Source organism: Primulina eburnea, chromosome 4, assembly GCF_022965805.1.
Source record: "Primulina eburnea isolate SZY01 chromosome 4, ASM2296580v1, whole genome shotgun sequence".
Classification (NCBI taxonomy): domain Eukaryota; kingdom Viridiplantae; phylum Streptophyta; class Magnoliopsida; order Lamiales; family Gesneriaceae; genus Primulina; species Primulina eburnea.
The window spans coordinates 23,788,601-23,806,300 of NC_133104.1; the positions used below are offsets into that span (position 1 = coordinate 23,788,601).

General features: G+C 39.1%; 1 protein-coding gene across 1 annotated transcript; it reads right to left on the bottom strand.

Annotated features, from left to right (window-relative positions):
- Positions 1–291: 291 nt before the first annotated feature.
- On the bottom strand, positions 292–14,440 carry LOC140830133 (uncharacterized). Its single transcript, XM_073193416.1, has 6 exons — positions 13,468–14,440; positions 12,917–13,207; positions 2,035–2,214; positions 1,118–1,431; positions 372–796; positions 292–295 (listed from the first exon to the last, which is right to left on the bottom strand). Exons 1-6 carry the CDS (start codon positions 14,438–14,440, stop codon positions 292–294), a joined length of 2,187 nt encoding a protein of 728 aa, XP_073049517.1.
- Between the last annotated feature and the right edge of the window lie 3,260 nt (positions 14,441–17,700).

Here is a 17,700-nt window from a genome sequence, read left to right on the forward strand (position 1 = left end):
TGTTATAAGAAAACTCGACGAGTGGTAATGAATCGTGCCAACCAATACCAAAATCCATAACTACAGCTCTCAGCATATCCTCTAATGTCTGAATAGTACTTTCTGACTGTCCGTCTGTCTGAGGATGATATGTTGTACTCAAATGCAAACGAGTACCAAGGGCCTCTTGTAAACTCTGACAAAAATAAGAAGAAAATCTGGGATCACGATCTGATACAATTGACTTATGTACACCATGCAATCTCAAAACTTCTCTGATGTAAAATATGGCCATCTGATCATGCCTATATGTCATCTGATAAGGAATGAAACATGAAGACTTAGTTAATCTGTCAACGATAACCCAAATTGCATCGCAACCCCTCAACGACCTTGGCAATTTCATGACAAAGTCCATGGTGATATGATCCCACTTCCATTCTGGAACTTTAAGGCTATGCAAAAGACCTCCTGGTCGCTTTCTTTCTGCTTTCACTTGTTGACAATTCAAACAACGAGATACAAATTTTGCGATGTCAGATTTCATTCTTTTACACCAAAATTGTTTCTTCAAGTCATTGTACATCTTTTTACTTCCAGGGTGTACACTTAATTTACTGCAATGAGCATCACGCAAAATCTGTATCCTCAACTCTGAAATATTAGGAACTACAATACGATCATTCACAAACAAAATACCCTCATTATTGACCTGAAATTCTGATCGATGTCCTGATTTGACGAGTTCAACTGATTTCTGAATGATTTGATCTAACTTTTGGGCCTCTTTAATTTTTACAAACAACTCGGGCTCTGCCTGAATCATAAATACTCTTACAGGTTGAATATCTACCACAAAATCCAAACCAGAAAGACAACATTCTTCTACTAGATCAGATACACTGCTAGTGATCAAAGAAATATTACATACTTTTCTGCTCAAAGTATCGGCTGCTGCATTAGACTTTCCTGGATAATATTTTATTTCGCAATCATAGTCTTTCAACAAATCTAACCAACGCCTCTGTCTCATGTTCAACTCTGCTTGTGAAAAGAGGTATTTCAAACTCTTATGATCAGTGAATATCTCAAATTTCTCACCGTACAAGTAGTGACGCCAAATCTTTAAGGCAAAAACCACTGCTGCTAATTCCAAGTCATGCACTGGGTATCTAGACTCATGTGGCTTCAACTGTCGTGAAGCATAGGCAACCACACGGCCATGCTGCATTAATACACAACCCAGTCCTTGATGTGAAGCATCAGTGTGCACTGTAAATCCTCCTACACCTGATGGAATAGTCAGAACAAGAGCACTAATCAATCTCTTCTTAAGTTCAACAAAACTATTCTCACATGCCTGTGACCAAATAAATGGTGCATTATTTTGTGTCAGTTGGGTAATTGGCCTAGCAATCTGTGATAATCCTTCAATAAATCTGCGAGAATAGCCTGCCAAACCCATAAAACTATGTACCTCAGGAGCTGATGTCGGTCTAGACCAATTGATGACTGCCTCAACTTTACTCGGATCAACTGATATACTAGCACTCGAAATAACATGTCCAAGAAATACCACTCTATCCAACCAAAACTCTCATTTAGATAATTTAGCATACAACTTTTCAGTTCTCAAAATCTGCAGTACAACTCTCAAGTGTTCGACATGCTCAATTTCAGATTTTGAATAAATAAGAATATCATCAATGAAGATCACAACAAATTTATCTATATACCGTTGAAACACACGGTTCATCAAATCCATAAATACCGCAGGTGCATTGGTCAACCCAAAAGGCATAACCAAAAATTCAAAATGCCCATACCTGGTACGAAAAGCAGTCTTAGGCACATCTGCCTCTCTAACTCTTAACTGATGATATCCGGATCTTAAATCAATCTTAGAATATACTAAAGAACCCTGCAACTGGTCAAAGAGATCATCAATCCTTGGCAAAGGATACTTATTCTATACCGTGGCTTTATTCAACTGTCTATAATCGACACAAAGCCTCATAGACCCGTCTTTCTTCTTCACGAATAAAACCGGAGCACCCCAAGGTGAAACACTTGGTCTTATATATCCTTTATCCAATAGATCCTCAAGTTGTTCCTTTAGTTCCTTCAGTTCAATTGGCGCCATCCTAAAAGGAGCTCTAGAAATAGGCTGTGTACCTGGCATCAACTCGATGTTGAACTCAACCTCTCGGACTGGAGGAAATCCTGGAATTTCATCTGGAAATACATATTAAAATTCACTAAAAATTGGAATATCTGCAAATTTAGGTACTGACCTTGAAATATCAATCGCATAAACCAAGAAACATTCGGCTCCTTTCTGCAACAAATGAGTCATGGACAAAACAGATATCAAAGGTGTGGGGACCCGGACGATAATCATCTTTTTAATCATGATTGGGACTAATTAATCAATTATAGTAAACAGGGTCTAATTAATTTTTTTTTTTAAAATGCGGAAGGTAATGGAATCAAACTCCTATACATATCAGTATAAAAGTATAAATCTCATAAAATATACAATCATACATACTCAGGTTCAACAACTAATATCCAGTGTTTAAACCCTATCTCTAGTCCAAGTCCGTAGTCTCCACTCTAACTCGATCTTTCTTCACCTCTGTGACCCTGTACCTGTCCCACCTGTTGTCATGCACACATACAAACAAGACAACAGCCGGATAACTCCGATGAGGTACACATATCCCAGTATAAACAATGTATTAAATGCAATCATATAAAACATATATAAAATCATAAACAAACATCAACACATGTATCTAGTCTGAATACATGAATCAATGACTCGTGATCTAATCTTATTTTATCTCAAATCTAGGGATCCCAATCTAATTTAAACTTTGGTATGCTGTATCGAGTGTCTGAGATAGACGTCGATCTACATCTAAGGCTCTTCGATACACCGTAAGTGTAGAGTCTTATCGGTTCTGAGAAAGACTCGGCGGTTCTGCCCTAGCTAGGCTGATCTGCCCTAGACTCGGACTCTGACTTTGTTCTAAGTCAATAAATTAACATATCAATCTGATAATCTGCAAATATCCATGCAATAAAATAAAGTATGTGATTTAGGGAAACTCAAGTCAAACCTAACTCGAGTTGTGCAATCCCGAATCAACATTTATTTATACCTTTCTTGCTGTCGAGCTGGTACAATCAAAGTCTTGATTCAAAGTCTGTCACTGTTCAATCTAGCAATGACAATATCAATATTCTGTATCAATATTCTAATAAAATCACAATGTCTCTGTTTTATCAAATTCTGACAGTACAACAGTACAATCTGGCGATACTGATAATACTAAATCAGTCTATATCTATTCCAAACATTTACAATCAACCACCGTACAAACCTGATATCAATTCTAGTCAATTTCATTCTGAAATTCATAACAATTCCATAATCAGTCTGTTTCTTAATCTGACTTCGATTCTACGCTGTCTAACATGTCAAGAACAACATATATGATGTGTATTCAATTCTAACAACATCATAATTTCAAAACATGTCAAAACGTAGTAAAACTTACGTCCAGTTATAGCCTGCGTTGCTAGGAACTCGATACCGAAGGCGGAATTAAAATCTAACGGACGGATTTCTCACAAAAGGCGTAAGGATTTTCACTCTTTTCCACAAACACTTTTCTCGATTATATTCTGAGGATTCTGAAGAATTTCGTTTGTATATATGTATATATATATATATTGTGGGGGCCCGGACGCTAATCATGTTCTTAATCAGTTTTTGGGACTAATTAATCAATTATAAAACAGGGTCTAAAATTTTTTTTTTTTAAAATACAAAGCGGAAACGTAATGTAATTTACTCAAATTACATATTAAACATGAACATACATCTCAGTATAAAAGTACAAGTCCTGTACAACATACATTTATTCAACTAGGGTTTAACAACTAATATCAAGTGTCTAACCCTATCTCTAAACCAAGTCCGGAATCACCACGCTAAACTCGTCTTCTCTCATCCTCTTCTTGACCCTGATCCAGCCCCACCTGTTGTCATGCACACATACAAAACAAGACAACAGCCGGATAACTCCGGTGAGATATAAACATCCCAGTATAAACAATGTAAACATGCAGTCATATAAAAGCATATACGAAAGCATATAAGAAGTATTCATAACATGTCTCAAATCAGAAACATAAATTCATATCAAACATTCAATAATCATGAATGGCATAAACAATGTAAATCAACATGTCATATCAGACTCAACTCAACCGACGCGTCATCATCAGACTCGACTCCACTGACGCGTCGTCTCAAACTCGACTCAACTCTATCCTAGGGATCCCGATGTCTGGATATAGGTATTATATCGAATCTCAGTCGATAGGAATGAATCAATCCCTAAACGGCATCGATATAATTCATATATCAGTGTCTGGGCGAATCTGCCGCAGAATTGACGACTCAGTCAATAACCTGACGAATCAGCCAGTAATTAGGCGAATCAGCCAATAATCAGACAACTCAGCCTGTAATTAAGCGAATCAGCTTATGTTTAGACGAATCAGTCAATCACCAGACGAATCAGCCGGTGACTAGGCGAATCAGCCTATAATAAGACGAATCAGTCAATAACCCGACGAATCAGTCGGTGACTAGGCGAATCAGCCTATGACTCAACGACTCAGTAATCAATACATACAGTCAGTATCTAAGCAAATCAGTCAATGACTAGCGAATCAGCAGTCATTACATGCAGTAGCTATAAATCAATAGGCTACAAATATCAATCTTATCACACAGTAGCTATAAATCAATAAACTACAATCATAAGTCTGATCAATTACAAGTATCAATGCAATAAGTAAAAGTATGTGATTTAGGGAAACTCGAGTCAAACCTCACTCGAGTTGTGCAATCCCAACTCAACATTAATTTATACCTTTCTTTCTAATACTCTGACCTTGTCGAAGTCTCGAACTCAAAGCCTGTCAATAATCAATCTGACAATCACAATATCGAGGGTATGGTATCAATACACCACTCAATTTATACTGGATACAAACAGAATTCAATCAAATTCTGTTTCAACAACATAACATCATAATCTTAATATATCCAGCCCTATCATATCAGTCAGATATCAATTCTAATATCCCATAATCGATAACCACTCAATCTGGATATCAATTCTTATTCAATCTTATTCTGAAATCATAACAAGTTCATAATCAGTCCGTTTCTTAATCTGACTTCGATTCTACGCTGTCTAACATGTCAAGAACAACATATATGAGTTCCATTCAATTCTGACAATACCATAATTTCAAAGCATGTCAAAACGTAGTAAAACTTACGTCCAGTTGTAGCCTACGTTGCTAGGAACTCGATACCGAAGTCGGATTCAAATTCAGACGGACGGATTGAAAGATAAAGGCGTAAGGATTTTCGGAACCTCTCTTGCCCCTTTTCTCGATTCTTCATTTCTGAGGAAAGCTTTGCATGCATCTATATATATCTATACACTTCGCGCATGCAACAAGACAAGTGGTTCATTTTCCGCAAGACACGCAACACCACGGGTGCGGTCGCGTAAGCACCGTGGGTGCGGTCTTGCACCGCGGGTACGGTCGCGTTAGCACCACGGGTGCGGTCATCCTACTGTATCGATTCTTTCAAATTCCCGTAGCACCACCGCGGGTGCGGTCCTCCCCTTACCGCGGGTGCGGTCTGGCATGCTCATATCTTTCATAATTTTATTTCTAACTACATTTCTCGGTGTCCCGATTAATCCCGTCATAATCACATGAAATGATAAAACAATCATCGTTAATTGCAGTGATTAATTCTTGGGCATTACATATATATATATATATTTATATATATATATATATATATATATATATATATATATATATATATATATACGTTGCATGATTTCAAAACGTGGCCTCTTCCTTTGCAAAACATGTCGAATCGCGGGTGCGGTAGCTTCCCGACCACGGTTGCGCTCATGCTTCGGCAGTCTTATCTATTTGCTGAAATTGCACGACCGCAAGTGCGGTCTTGTTCGCACCGCGGGTGCGGTCTTGTTCGCACCGCGGGTGCGGTCTTGCACCGCTGTGCGGTCTTGTTCTCACCGCGGGTGCGGTCTCAGTTTTTCAAAAATTGCTACCCTACTGGACATGCACCGCGGGTGCGGTGTCTTCCTTAGCACGGGTGCGGTGTTGCTTCGACAACACATGCTGAAATTCAAAATAAATAGCCGCACATTCTCTTATATCGTGTCTCAGTTGGCCCTTTCGTAATCACGTTAAATTATAAGTCAATAATCCTTGATTAACAGTGATTAATTCTCGGGCATTACATTTCTCCCCCCCTAAGATACGATTTCGTCCTCGAAATCACAGGCATCTCATTCGTATCAATAAAGAGTATAAACATAACTGTATAAGAATTTACATCAGTGAAACAATGCTGGAAATTCTTGTCTCATATCAGATTCAGTTTCCCAAGTGGCTTCTTCAACACCATGACGAGTCCATTGAACTTTCACAAGAGGAATCATCTTTGTTCTGAGCTGTTTTTCTTTACGATCAATAATCCATATCGGTTTCTCGACATAACTCAATGTCTCATCCAGCTCGGTCTCGTCGGGTTGAATCACGTGAGAATCATCAGGGAGATATTTTCGCAGCATCGATCAATGAAAGACATCATGTATCCCAGATAATGAAGGTGGTAAAGCGAGTCGATAGGCACGATCTCCTATCTTCTCGAGGATCTCATAAGGCCCAATGTATCGTGGAGACAGTTTCCCTTTCTTGTCAAATCTGACAACTCCTCTGAAAGGTGAAATCTTCAAGAAAACTCGATCTCCTGCCTCAAATACCAACGGTCTACGTCGAACATTGGGATATTTGGCATGTCTGTCTTGCGCTGCCTTCATTTTCTTTCGAATTAGCTTCACTTTTTCTGTCATATCTCTGATCATATCTGGTCCAATCTCAGGCACTTCATAGATATCATCCTAATAAAGAGGGGATCTGCACTTCTTTCCGTACAACGCTTCAAATGGTGCCATCTCAATACTCGTCGGATAGCTGTTGTTGTACGAAAACTCACAAAGCGGCAATGCATCTTGCCAATTAGTGCTAAAATCTAGCACTACTGCTCTCAGCATATCCTCCAATTTCTGGATAGTCCGCTCTGACTGTCCGTCGGTCTGTGGATGATATGCGGTACTCAAATGTAACTTCGTAACGAGAGCGTGCTGCAAACTCTGCCAGAAGTGTGAAGTAAATCGAGGATCACGATCTGATACAATTGACTTCGGCACTCCATGCAATCTGACCACTTCTCTGACATAGATCTCTGTCATCTGGTCAAATCTGTACGTCATCTTGTACGGTATAAAACATGCAGATTTGGTTAATCTGTCAATCACGACCCAAATCGCATCACAACCTTTGGAGGAACATGGCAACTGTGTCACAAAGTCCATGGAAATATGATTCCATTTCCATTCAGGAATGGACAATCTCTATAATAAATCTCCTGGTTTCTTTCTTTCTGCTTTCACCTGTTGGCAATTCAGACATTTGGAAACAAATTCGGCGATATCAGTCTTCATTTGTTTCCACCAGAACTGTCCTTTCAAATCTTTATACATCTTTCTGCCACCCGGATGAATACTGAATCGATTGTTGTGCGCTTCTGACAATATCTTTCGTCTCAAATCTGAAACATTCGGCACCACCAGACGATTATTCACATACAAGATGTTATCACGTACTTGATACTTCGATCAATGTCCTGTTCTAACCATCGATACTGATTTCTGTACATTCTGATCAACTTTCTGAGCTGCCTTAATTTTCATAATCAGCTCTGGTTCTACTTGCACCGTATAAAGTATCAACGGTCTATAATCTGTTTCAAATTCTAATCCAGACAAACAGCAGTCTTCTATCAAATTTGAAACACCAATCGTCGATAAGGATAAAGAACATACCTTTCGACTCAGTGCATCATCTGCTGCATTAGACTTTCCTGGTTAGTATTTGATTTCACAATCAAAATCTTTAAGTAAATCAAGCCATATTCGTTGCCTCATATTTAATTCAGATTGTGAAAACAGATATTTCAAACTCTTATGATCAGAATATATCTCAAAATTTTCCCCATAAAGATAGTGTCGCCATATCTTTAATGCAAAGACAATGGCTGCCAATTCTAGATCATGAATTGGATAACGAGTCTCATGTGGTTTAAGCTGTCTTGAAGCATAAGCGATAACATGCCCTCGTTGCATCAGCACACATCCCAACCCTCTGTGAGAAGCGTCGCAATAAACCACAAAATCACCAGTACCGGATGGAATAGTCAACACCGGTGCACTGGTCAACCTCTTCTTCAACTCCAGAAAACTGGTCTCACACTCTTCAGACCAAACAAATGGAGCGTTCTTCTGAGTCAGCTGAGTAATTGGTTTAGCTATACTCGAGAAATCTTTAATGAATCGACGGTAATATCCTGCTAAACCCATGAAACTGCGAATTTCAGGTACTGATGTCGGTCTTGGCCAATAAATCACGGCTTCCATTTTACTGGGATCAACTGATATCCCATCTCCGGATATAATATGACCCAGAAATACTACCTGTCTTAGCCAAAACTCACATTTCGACAGTTTAGCATATAACTTCTCAGCCCTTAGAATTCGCAACACAGTTCTTAGATGCTCAGCATGCTCACTCATATTCTTTGAATAAATCAAAATATCATCGATGAAAATAATCACAAAATCATCGAGATATTTCTGGAAGATACGGTTCATTAATCCCATAAACACAGCTGGAGCATTCGTCAAACCAAACGGCATGACCATAAATTCATAGTGTCCATACCTGGTTCTGAATGTCGTCTTTGAGATATCAGAATCTCTGACTCTCAGCTGATGATATCCCGATCTCAAATCGATCTTGGAATGTACTGAAGAACCCTGCAACTGATCGAATAAATCATCTATACGAGGCAAAGGATATTTATTCTTTACCGTTGCCTTGTTCAGTTGCCGATAGTCGATGCAGAGTCTCATCGAACCATATTTCTTTCTTACGAATAATACTGGAGCACCCCAAGGAGACACACTCGGTCTGATGTACCCCTTGGCCAGTAAATCTTCCAACTGATCCTTCAATCTTTCAATTCAACTGGTGCCATTCTGTACGGAGCTCTAGAAATCGGTAATGTACCTGGCATCAGTTCAATGCTGAAGTCTATCTCTCTAACTGGAGGTAATCCCGGGATCTCATCTGGGAAAACGTCAGCAAACTCACGTACCACTGGCAGATCTGCCAATGCTGGACTCGACTTCAGTAAATCTACTGAATATACAAGGAACCCTTCTGCTCCTTTCTGCAACAATCGAGTCATAGATAGTACGGATACTAAAGGAATTCTCGATCTAGAACCCTTACCGTAAAATTTCCACTCTTCAACCATATCTGGTCTAAATCTTACTATCTTGTGGAAACAATCAACTGTAGCCCTGTACTTGGTTAGCATATCAATACCGATAATACAGTCAAAGTCAGACAACCCAAGTACGATGCAATCTAACTCAATCTTATGCCCGTCATACTGTAGCATACAATGTTTAACCGAATTCACGGATATCAAACCCGTCCCCAAAGGCAAAGAGACAGACACTACAGTAGCTAAAGACTCTACAGGCAATGCATGACTTAATGCAAATCGTTCAGAAATAAATGTGTGTGAAGCACCGGTATCAATTAATACGTAAGCAGGATAACCACATAAAGAACAGTTACCTGCCACCACGTCATCTGGTGCTTCCTGGGCCTGCTCTTCTGTCAAAGCGAAGACTCTGGCCTGCTGTCTCGGAGGCTGACCACCTGTCTTGCTTCCTCCTGTCCTCTGCTGTGACTGAGCTGGCGCTGGCTGAAATGTATGAACAGTAGCTGATCTTCTCTCAGTCTGTGTTGCTGATCCCGATGACTCGGCCCCCTGCGATCTTTGGGAACCTCTCTGGGGACACACTTTAGCAAATTGTCCCGGCTGTTTACAGAAATTGCAACTACCAGTCACTCCCTGGCATTGCTCAGTAGCATGTCTTCCTCCGCAAGTCTTGCAATATACTCCAGTGTAACTCTGGCTCTGTCCAGTCCCACCGGAGCTGGAAGAACTACTGCCAGATTTCTTGAATTGCTTTCCCCTGGCTTTCAAAAATTATTTCTTTCCTCCACTACTGCTGCCACCCTCAAATCTGGGAGGTGGTTGCTGTGGTCTCGGTGCTGGAGGCACAAATGAAGCCCCTTTCTGTCTCATCAGACCGGCTTCTGCTCCCTTGGCTCTGTTCAGGGTATCAGTAAAATTATTCGGTCGCCCTGTGTTCACCAATGTGAAAATATCGGGGTTCAGGCCATTGATGAACTGGTCAGCAGTAGCTTCTTCGCTGTCAGCCACATGTGGAGCAAATTTCAGCAAGGAGGAGAACTTTGACACGTACTCCTCTATGTTCATCTGTCCTTGCTTTAGATTGGCAAACTCCGCCCCCTTATCCTTTCGGTACGATACTGGAAAGAATCGTTGAAAAAATTCAGTTCTAAATATATTGCAGGTAATATTCGTACCTCTATGCTCCATGGCTCTCTTCCTCGTAATCCACCAGTCCTTGGCAACATCGTGCAACTGGTGTCCAATTAATTTCACCCTCTTCTCTTCTGTATACTCCAAGGATTCGAACAGCATCTCTATATCATCAAGCCAACTCTCACACTCCACAGCGTTCTCTGTGCCTTTCAAGGTTGGCGGATGAAATGACTGAAATCGTTTTAGAAACGTTTCCATTGGAGTCGGTGTGACATCCATTTTAGGATTGGATGTAATTCCCTGTTCTGGTAATCGTCTCGGAGGCATATCTGATAATCAAATAGATTAGCAACAAATACCACAATTCTGTTTCAATCATCCTCTGATCATCTTACTGCTGATCTAGAATCAGTACTGATCCAATCTCAATAAAACATATTACTATATCAAATCAGACAAACAAGTAACATGTAATAAAGCAGTAAGACATACTAGCATTCAAAAGCAGGAAAGAAAACCTCAATCTACCCCGCTCACTAGCCTCTTCTATCTCAATCTAAAGGATCTATCGCTCTGATACCACCTGTTGTGGGGACCCGGACGCTAATCATCTTTTTAATCATGATTGGGACTAATTAATCAATTATAGTAAACAGGGTCTAATTAATTTTTTTTTTTAAATGCGGAAGGTAATGGAATCAAACTCCTATACATATCAGTATAAAAGTATAAATCTCATAAAATATACAATCATACATACTCAAGTTCAACAACTAATATCCAGAGTTTAAACCCTATCTCTAGTCCAAGTCCGTAGTCTCCACTCTAACTCGATCTTTCTTCACCTCTGTAACCCTGAACTTGTCCCACCTGTTGTCATGCACACATACAAACAAGACAACAGCCGAATAACTCCGGTGAGATACACATATCCCAGTATAAACAATGTATTAAATGCAATCATATAAAACATATATAAAAGCATAAACAAACATCAACACATGTATCTAGTCTGACTACATGAATCAATGACTCGTGATCTAATCTTATCTTATCTCAAATCTAGGGATCCCAATCTAATTTAGACTTTGGTATGCTGTATCGAGTGTCTGAGATAGACGTCGATCTACATCTAAGGCTCTTCGATACACCGTAAGTCTAGAGTCTTATCGGTTCTGAGAAAGACTCGGCGGTTCTGCCCTAGCTAGGCTGATCTGCCCTAGACTCGGACTCTGACTTTTTTCTAAGTCAATAAATTAACATATCAATCTGATAATCTGCAAATATCCATGCAATAAAATAAAGTATGTGATTTAGGGAAACTCAAGTCAAACCTAACTCGAGTTGTGCAATCCCGAATCAACATTTATTTATACCTTTCTTGTTGTCGAGCTGGCACAATCAAAGTCTTGATTCAAAGTCTGTCACTGTTCAATCTGGCAATGACAATATCAATATTCTGTATCAATATTCTAATCAAATCACAATGTCTCTGTTTTATCAAATTCTGACAGTACAACAGTACAATCTGGCGATACTGATAATACTATATCAGTCTATATCTATTCCAAACATTTACAATCAACCACCATACAAACCTGATATCAATTCTAGTCAATTTCATTCTGAAATTCATAACAATTCCATAATCGGTCTGTTTCTTAATCTGACTTCGATTCTACGCTGTCTAACATGTCAAGAACAACATATATGACGTGTATTCAATTCTAACAACATCATAATTTCAAAACATGTCAAAACGTAGTAAAACTTACGTCCAGTTGTAGCCTACGTTGCTAGGAACTCGATACCGAAGTCGGAATTAAAATCTAACGGACGGATTTCTCACAAAAGGCGTAAGGATTTTCACTCTTTTCCCCAAACCCTTTTCTCGATTATATTCTGAGGATTCTGAAGAATTTCGTTTGTATATATGTATATATATATATATATATATATATACATTGCATGATTTCAAAACGTGGCCTCTTCTTTCGCAAAACACGTCGCACCGCGGGTGCGGTAGCTTCCCGACCGCGGGTGCGCTCATGCTTCGGCAGTCTTATCTATTTGCTGAAATTGCACGACCGTGGGTGCGGTCTTGTTCGCACCGCGGGTGCGGTGTCTTCCTGAGCGCGGGTGCGGTGTTGCTTCGGCAACACATGCTGAAATTCAAAATAAATAGCCGCACATTCTCTTAAATCGTGTCTCAGTTGGCCCTTTTGTAATCACGTTAAATTATAAGTCAATAATCCTTGATTAACAGTGATTAATTCTCGGGCATTACAAAAGGAATCTTAGCTCGAGAACCTTTACCATAGAATGTCCAGTGATCTGTCATATCAGGTCTAAACTTAACAACCTTCTGAAAACAATCTACAATAGCCTTGTATCTTGTCGACATGTCAATACCATCTATGCAGTAAAAATCAGACATCTCCAATACAATACAATCAAGTTCAATGACATTATCCTCATAACGAAAATCACAACCATATATCATTTCAGTTGACCTCATCACTTTGCCCAGTTGAGTAGAAATAGATAATGTAGATGATAATGGCATAGAACGCAATGAATGTAATGTGACAAAGTGCTCAGCTATGAAAGTATGTGATGCACCAGTATCCATCAAAACATAAGCAGGATAATCTGAGAGAAAACAATTACCTGCAATGACATTATCTGGAGCATTATATGCCTCATCCTCAGTGAGTGCAAAAATCGAGCCTGCTGTCTTGGTGGCTGTCCTACCCTGTGGCTACCACTCTGTTGGTTCTGATCTGACCGGTTTGATTGTTGATAAGAGTGAATTGTATGGTTCTGACGATTATGGTGAGGTGTCTGTCTCGATAATCCACCACTCTGAGACATATCACTGCCACGGTTAGGACACACTCGAGCATAGTGTCCTACCTGGTTACACAAGTGGCAAGCTCCTGAGATTCCTCTACACTGATTGGTATAATGTCTACCACCACACTGACCACAAGTCGGGGCCGAATAACCAGTACTCTGAACTGAACCAGACTGTCTCGATCCACTAGAACTCGAAAGATTACTGCCATGCCTCTTAAATTGTTTGCCTCTAGCCTTGAACTGCTCTCTTATGTTGCCACTGTTACCACCAGTATTACCCTGTCTGAACTGCTGTCGAAACGGTGGCTGTTGGGGTCTTTGTGAATATTGAGAACCTCTCTGCCTAATGATTCCAGTTTCAGCTCCCTTGGCTCGATCAAGAGCCTCAGCAAAAGTGTTAGGCCTTCCAGTATTAACCAGGGTAAAGATATCAGGATTAAGACCATTTATGAAGTGATCAGCCTTAGCTTCTTCATCGGATGCTACATGAGGAGCAAATCTCAGTAAATTCGAGAACTTAGCAACATAGTCCTCAATATTCAGATTTCCCTGCTTTAAATTAGCAAACTCAGCTCCCCTATCTTTCCTGTAAGAGGTAGGAAAGAAACGCTGATAAAATTCAGATTTAAAAATATCCCAGGTAACAATCGTACCTCGACCCTCTGAAGCTTTCTTGGTCATTATCCACCAACTCTTAGCAACATCCAAGAACTGATGAACAACTAATTTGATTCTACGATCATCTGGATATTCAAGATACTCAAATAATTGATCTATATTCTCCAACCAGTTCTCACACTCTAATGCATTCTCGGTACCCTTCAACATCGGTGGGTGCAAAGACTGAAATCTGGCTAACAGTATCTCCATCGGAGTCGGAGTTATATCCATCTGAGTATGAGTAGCACTGCCCTGATCTTGTGCCACTGGTATGTACTGTCTAGGTCTACCACGACCTCTACCTCGAGTAGCCATGTCTGATATAAAATAGATCAAACACATATAAAATCACAATATCATAATCATCTCAATCTTGTATCAATCATCTCTGGTTCTCGAGACTTAACAATCTCAAAAATTCTCGAATAAAGCTCAACAATATAATATCTCAATTTAAATCATGTATTTCACATCATAGCACAATAAAAATGCTAACAAATATATCACATGATCAAGCAATTCAAACTGACTCGATCTACCATATTCCCAAATATCTTACGCTCTGATACCATCTAATGTGGGGCCCCGGGTCCGATATCTAATAATAATAATTATAATTGTAACAAACCAAATGATTTAATAAAATACATAATTTGTTGTTCACAAATCCACATAAACATCGTCAAAATATTTTAATTGTCTCAAATGTTTGAATATAAGTTTCAACATGCCAAAATAAACTAGTGAACCAAAGAAATCCAAACATCATCACATAGCTCCTAAGACCCGAGAATCCCACTCTAACTCGTGTCTCCTCGCCTGGAGCTGGACTCTGGCATCCCAAGCCTCGCCTCACCTACCGTCAAGCCCATAAAAACAAAGGTAGCCGACATGCCGGTGAGTATAAACCCAGTATGATACAATCAATAACATATGAGAATTAAAATGACAATTATTTTATATTAGATTCATCAAGATGCAATATAATGCAATGCATGATCAGAAGCTGTGGGGTATCAATAAATCTCAAGATCAAGTGAATCATCTGGTCATAGGGTACCCAAGGGAATAGAATCACCCAGCAACATCCACCGACTCATCCGCTCGGGGTAGAGTGCTGTGTTCTACAATCCCAGGACTATGGTGCGCCTATAGAGAGTGTTCAGGCCATAGCAGTGACCTCCGCATACACTATGCCAACTAAACTATAGCCCCATACGTCCAACAAATCAATAAATCAAGGCGACCTCCGCCGTATCAAATTTGAATCAAAAAGTGGCTCAATATGCAATGTAATGATGCAAATCAATATCATCATTTCGATATCATAATCAACTCATCTCAATACAACAATCATCATCAAATCACCAATTGTTCATCGAGCCATAGAGTTTTCAATTTAACATAAAAATGATACATTTACCTCGTATGTTATCGACCGTAACATACCTTTCAAATATTACCAAAAGAAGATCGAAATGTGTAGGTGAGAAGTCCTGAACCTCTGAATTCTACTATAACTCAAGAACTCAGATCATTTATCAAAACAGAGCAATTTCTGTACAAAATTCATAATTAATTCACCCAGCAACATCCACTCTCCTCCCTGCATGAGCTGAGACCTGCGCTGTTCTAACCACATGCTCTCGGGTGGAGTCCTCCTTGGCAAGGACTCCTCCCCAGCCCATGGTCTCGAGTCCTAGCGTGGCTAGGACTCTTCACTCAACTCATACCTGACCCTTGCTAGCCCTGGCCCCAGCCGAACCAAGCCATGCTAAGCTTTACCCAAAAACATGTCACACCTTCACCAAAACAGAAAATTGGTTCCAGCTTGTTTGTTCCTTGTTTGCTGCGATTTTGTGTGTGTTCTAGGCCTTTAAATTTCAAGAAAATCATCCTTAATCAAGTCCTAATCATGGAAGCCCCTTATACAATATAAAAACATGATTTTGGGAAGTAAAAACACAAGTTTAAAACACCTATGCATGTAGTTACGAAAATTCCATCTTGTGTGCCATGTTTTTCATTCAAAACAATTTTAAATAATTACTATGGTATGAAAGATGAGAAAAGGAAGAAATATGGCGTGTCTTTGCGTTTTATACGCACGAATTGACGTTGACGATGAAGAACGGAGCAAAACATTTGGCTTTAAATCCTTGAACCTTCGAAAATTTCCTCTACAATTATTGAATGTGTGTGCCATGTGGTTGTGTGTTTTGGGAGAGAATTTCTGAATTTTTTTAACGTGGGAGGCTTGCACATGAGGGTAGGGTTTTAGGTGATTAGTGTATTAAATAGCTAATTAGATACTAACAAGGCTTTAGGCCTATTAAGCCTCTAAATTAAGCCCATTAGTCTTAACTAGAATTTAATAAAATATTATCAAGGTTTTTTTTTTTAAAAATAAAGTTTTGAATTTATTAGCCGGGTTGCCAAAAGCTCGTATTTTAGTTGAAAAAGCAACACCGATAAAATTTACGTCCCGGCGTATAAATCAACTCAAAACCCCTTATTTTCAAAATAGGAAAAACCAACAACCATATTTTAAATAATTTTAAAATAATTATTTAATAAATTTTTTTTTTATGTTTTTCAGCTCTCGGTCTCCGTTCCTCGATCGCAACGCGAATAACCTTTAAAAATACATTTTTATGCAACAATGTAGAAAATTATATTTTAAACATGTAAATATGCACAACATAATTAATTAATGCAATTAAAACATTTAATTAAAATACAAGAGAATTTAATAATTGCATGCATGTGGTTTGCGTGGACCTTTAAATTTTCGGGGCGTTACAGCAGGTGCACTCCCTTTGACTGTCTTTAGCAGTAATGCTCTCAAAATTTCTATAAGCTTTTATAAACTCGTCTATAAGCTTTTATAAACTTTAGTTATAAGCTTATCGATTGATCATATCAAACTTATTTCTTATAAATTCAACTCATTGAATTTATTATCTCAACAGGAACAAGTAAACCAGTACTTGTGTGACCCTTAATGGCTCAGGGATATAGCTAGTCGTGGGTTCACAACTCTTTGTGATTCAAGACATAATCTTTTATTTGGGCTTACCCTAATTTACCCCATTCTATGTATCAAATATTGATCATCAGAATGTCAGAAATCATATTTCTGATTAAACCCATCAAATCATTGTAAGAACGTCTAGTAGCATCGCCCCATGATTCCCTATGCAACACTGATAGTGCCTGCAAGAACCAGTCGGTTATAATTAACGTACAGTACGGTTCCTCATCTCATATATCCCGATCGAATCTGCAACTATTGGTTCATCGAGGGTTGCATAAAAATTCGACATATGTAACAAATATTTGAGAATAAATAGTGGCATCACATGTACTATTGGAAAACTCATTATCTAACGTACATCTCATACTCTGACCAGAGATTCCATACACCTATTATTTCATCAGATCACATAGGATATCCACACCCGTAGGTGAGTGGTGAATTCCCGGCTATAATGAACTAGCTCCTATATGTGTCACAACTGTACCCAATCTCGTCACATGATGACCCTCCTGGAGTCGTTAAACGAGTCAAAGCA

Excerpts from the sequence above, each read along its gene's own strand:
- LOC140830133 (XM_073193416.1), bottom strand. The coding sequence starts at position 14,440 with ATGGCTACTCGAGGTAGAGGTCGTGGTAGACCTAGACAGTACATACCA. Across the intron at positions 2,215-12,916 it reads CTGGACATTCTATGGTAAAG|ATGAAATTCCAGGATTTCCT; the intron begins GTTCTCGAGCTA and ends ATGTATTTCCAG. Across the intron at positions 1,432-2,034 it reads ACCAAGTGTTTCACCTTGGG|GCTATTCTCGCAGATTTATT; the intron begins GTGCTCCGGTTT and ends TGGGTTTGGCAG.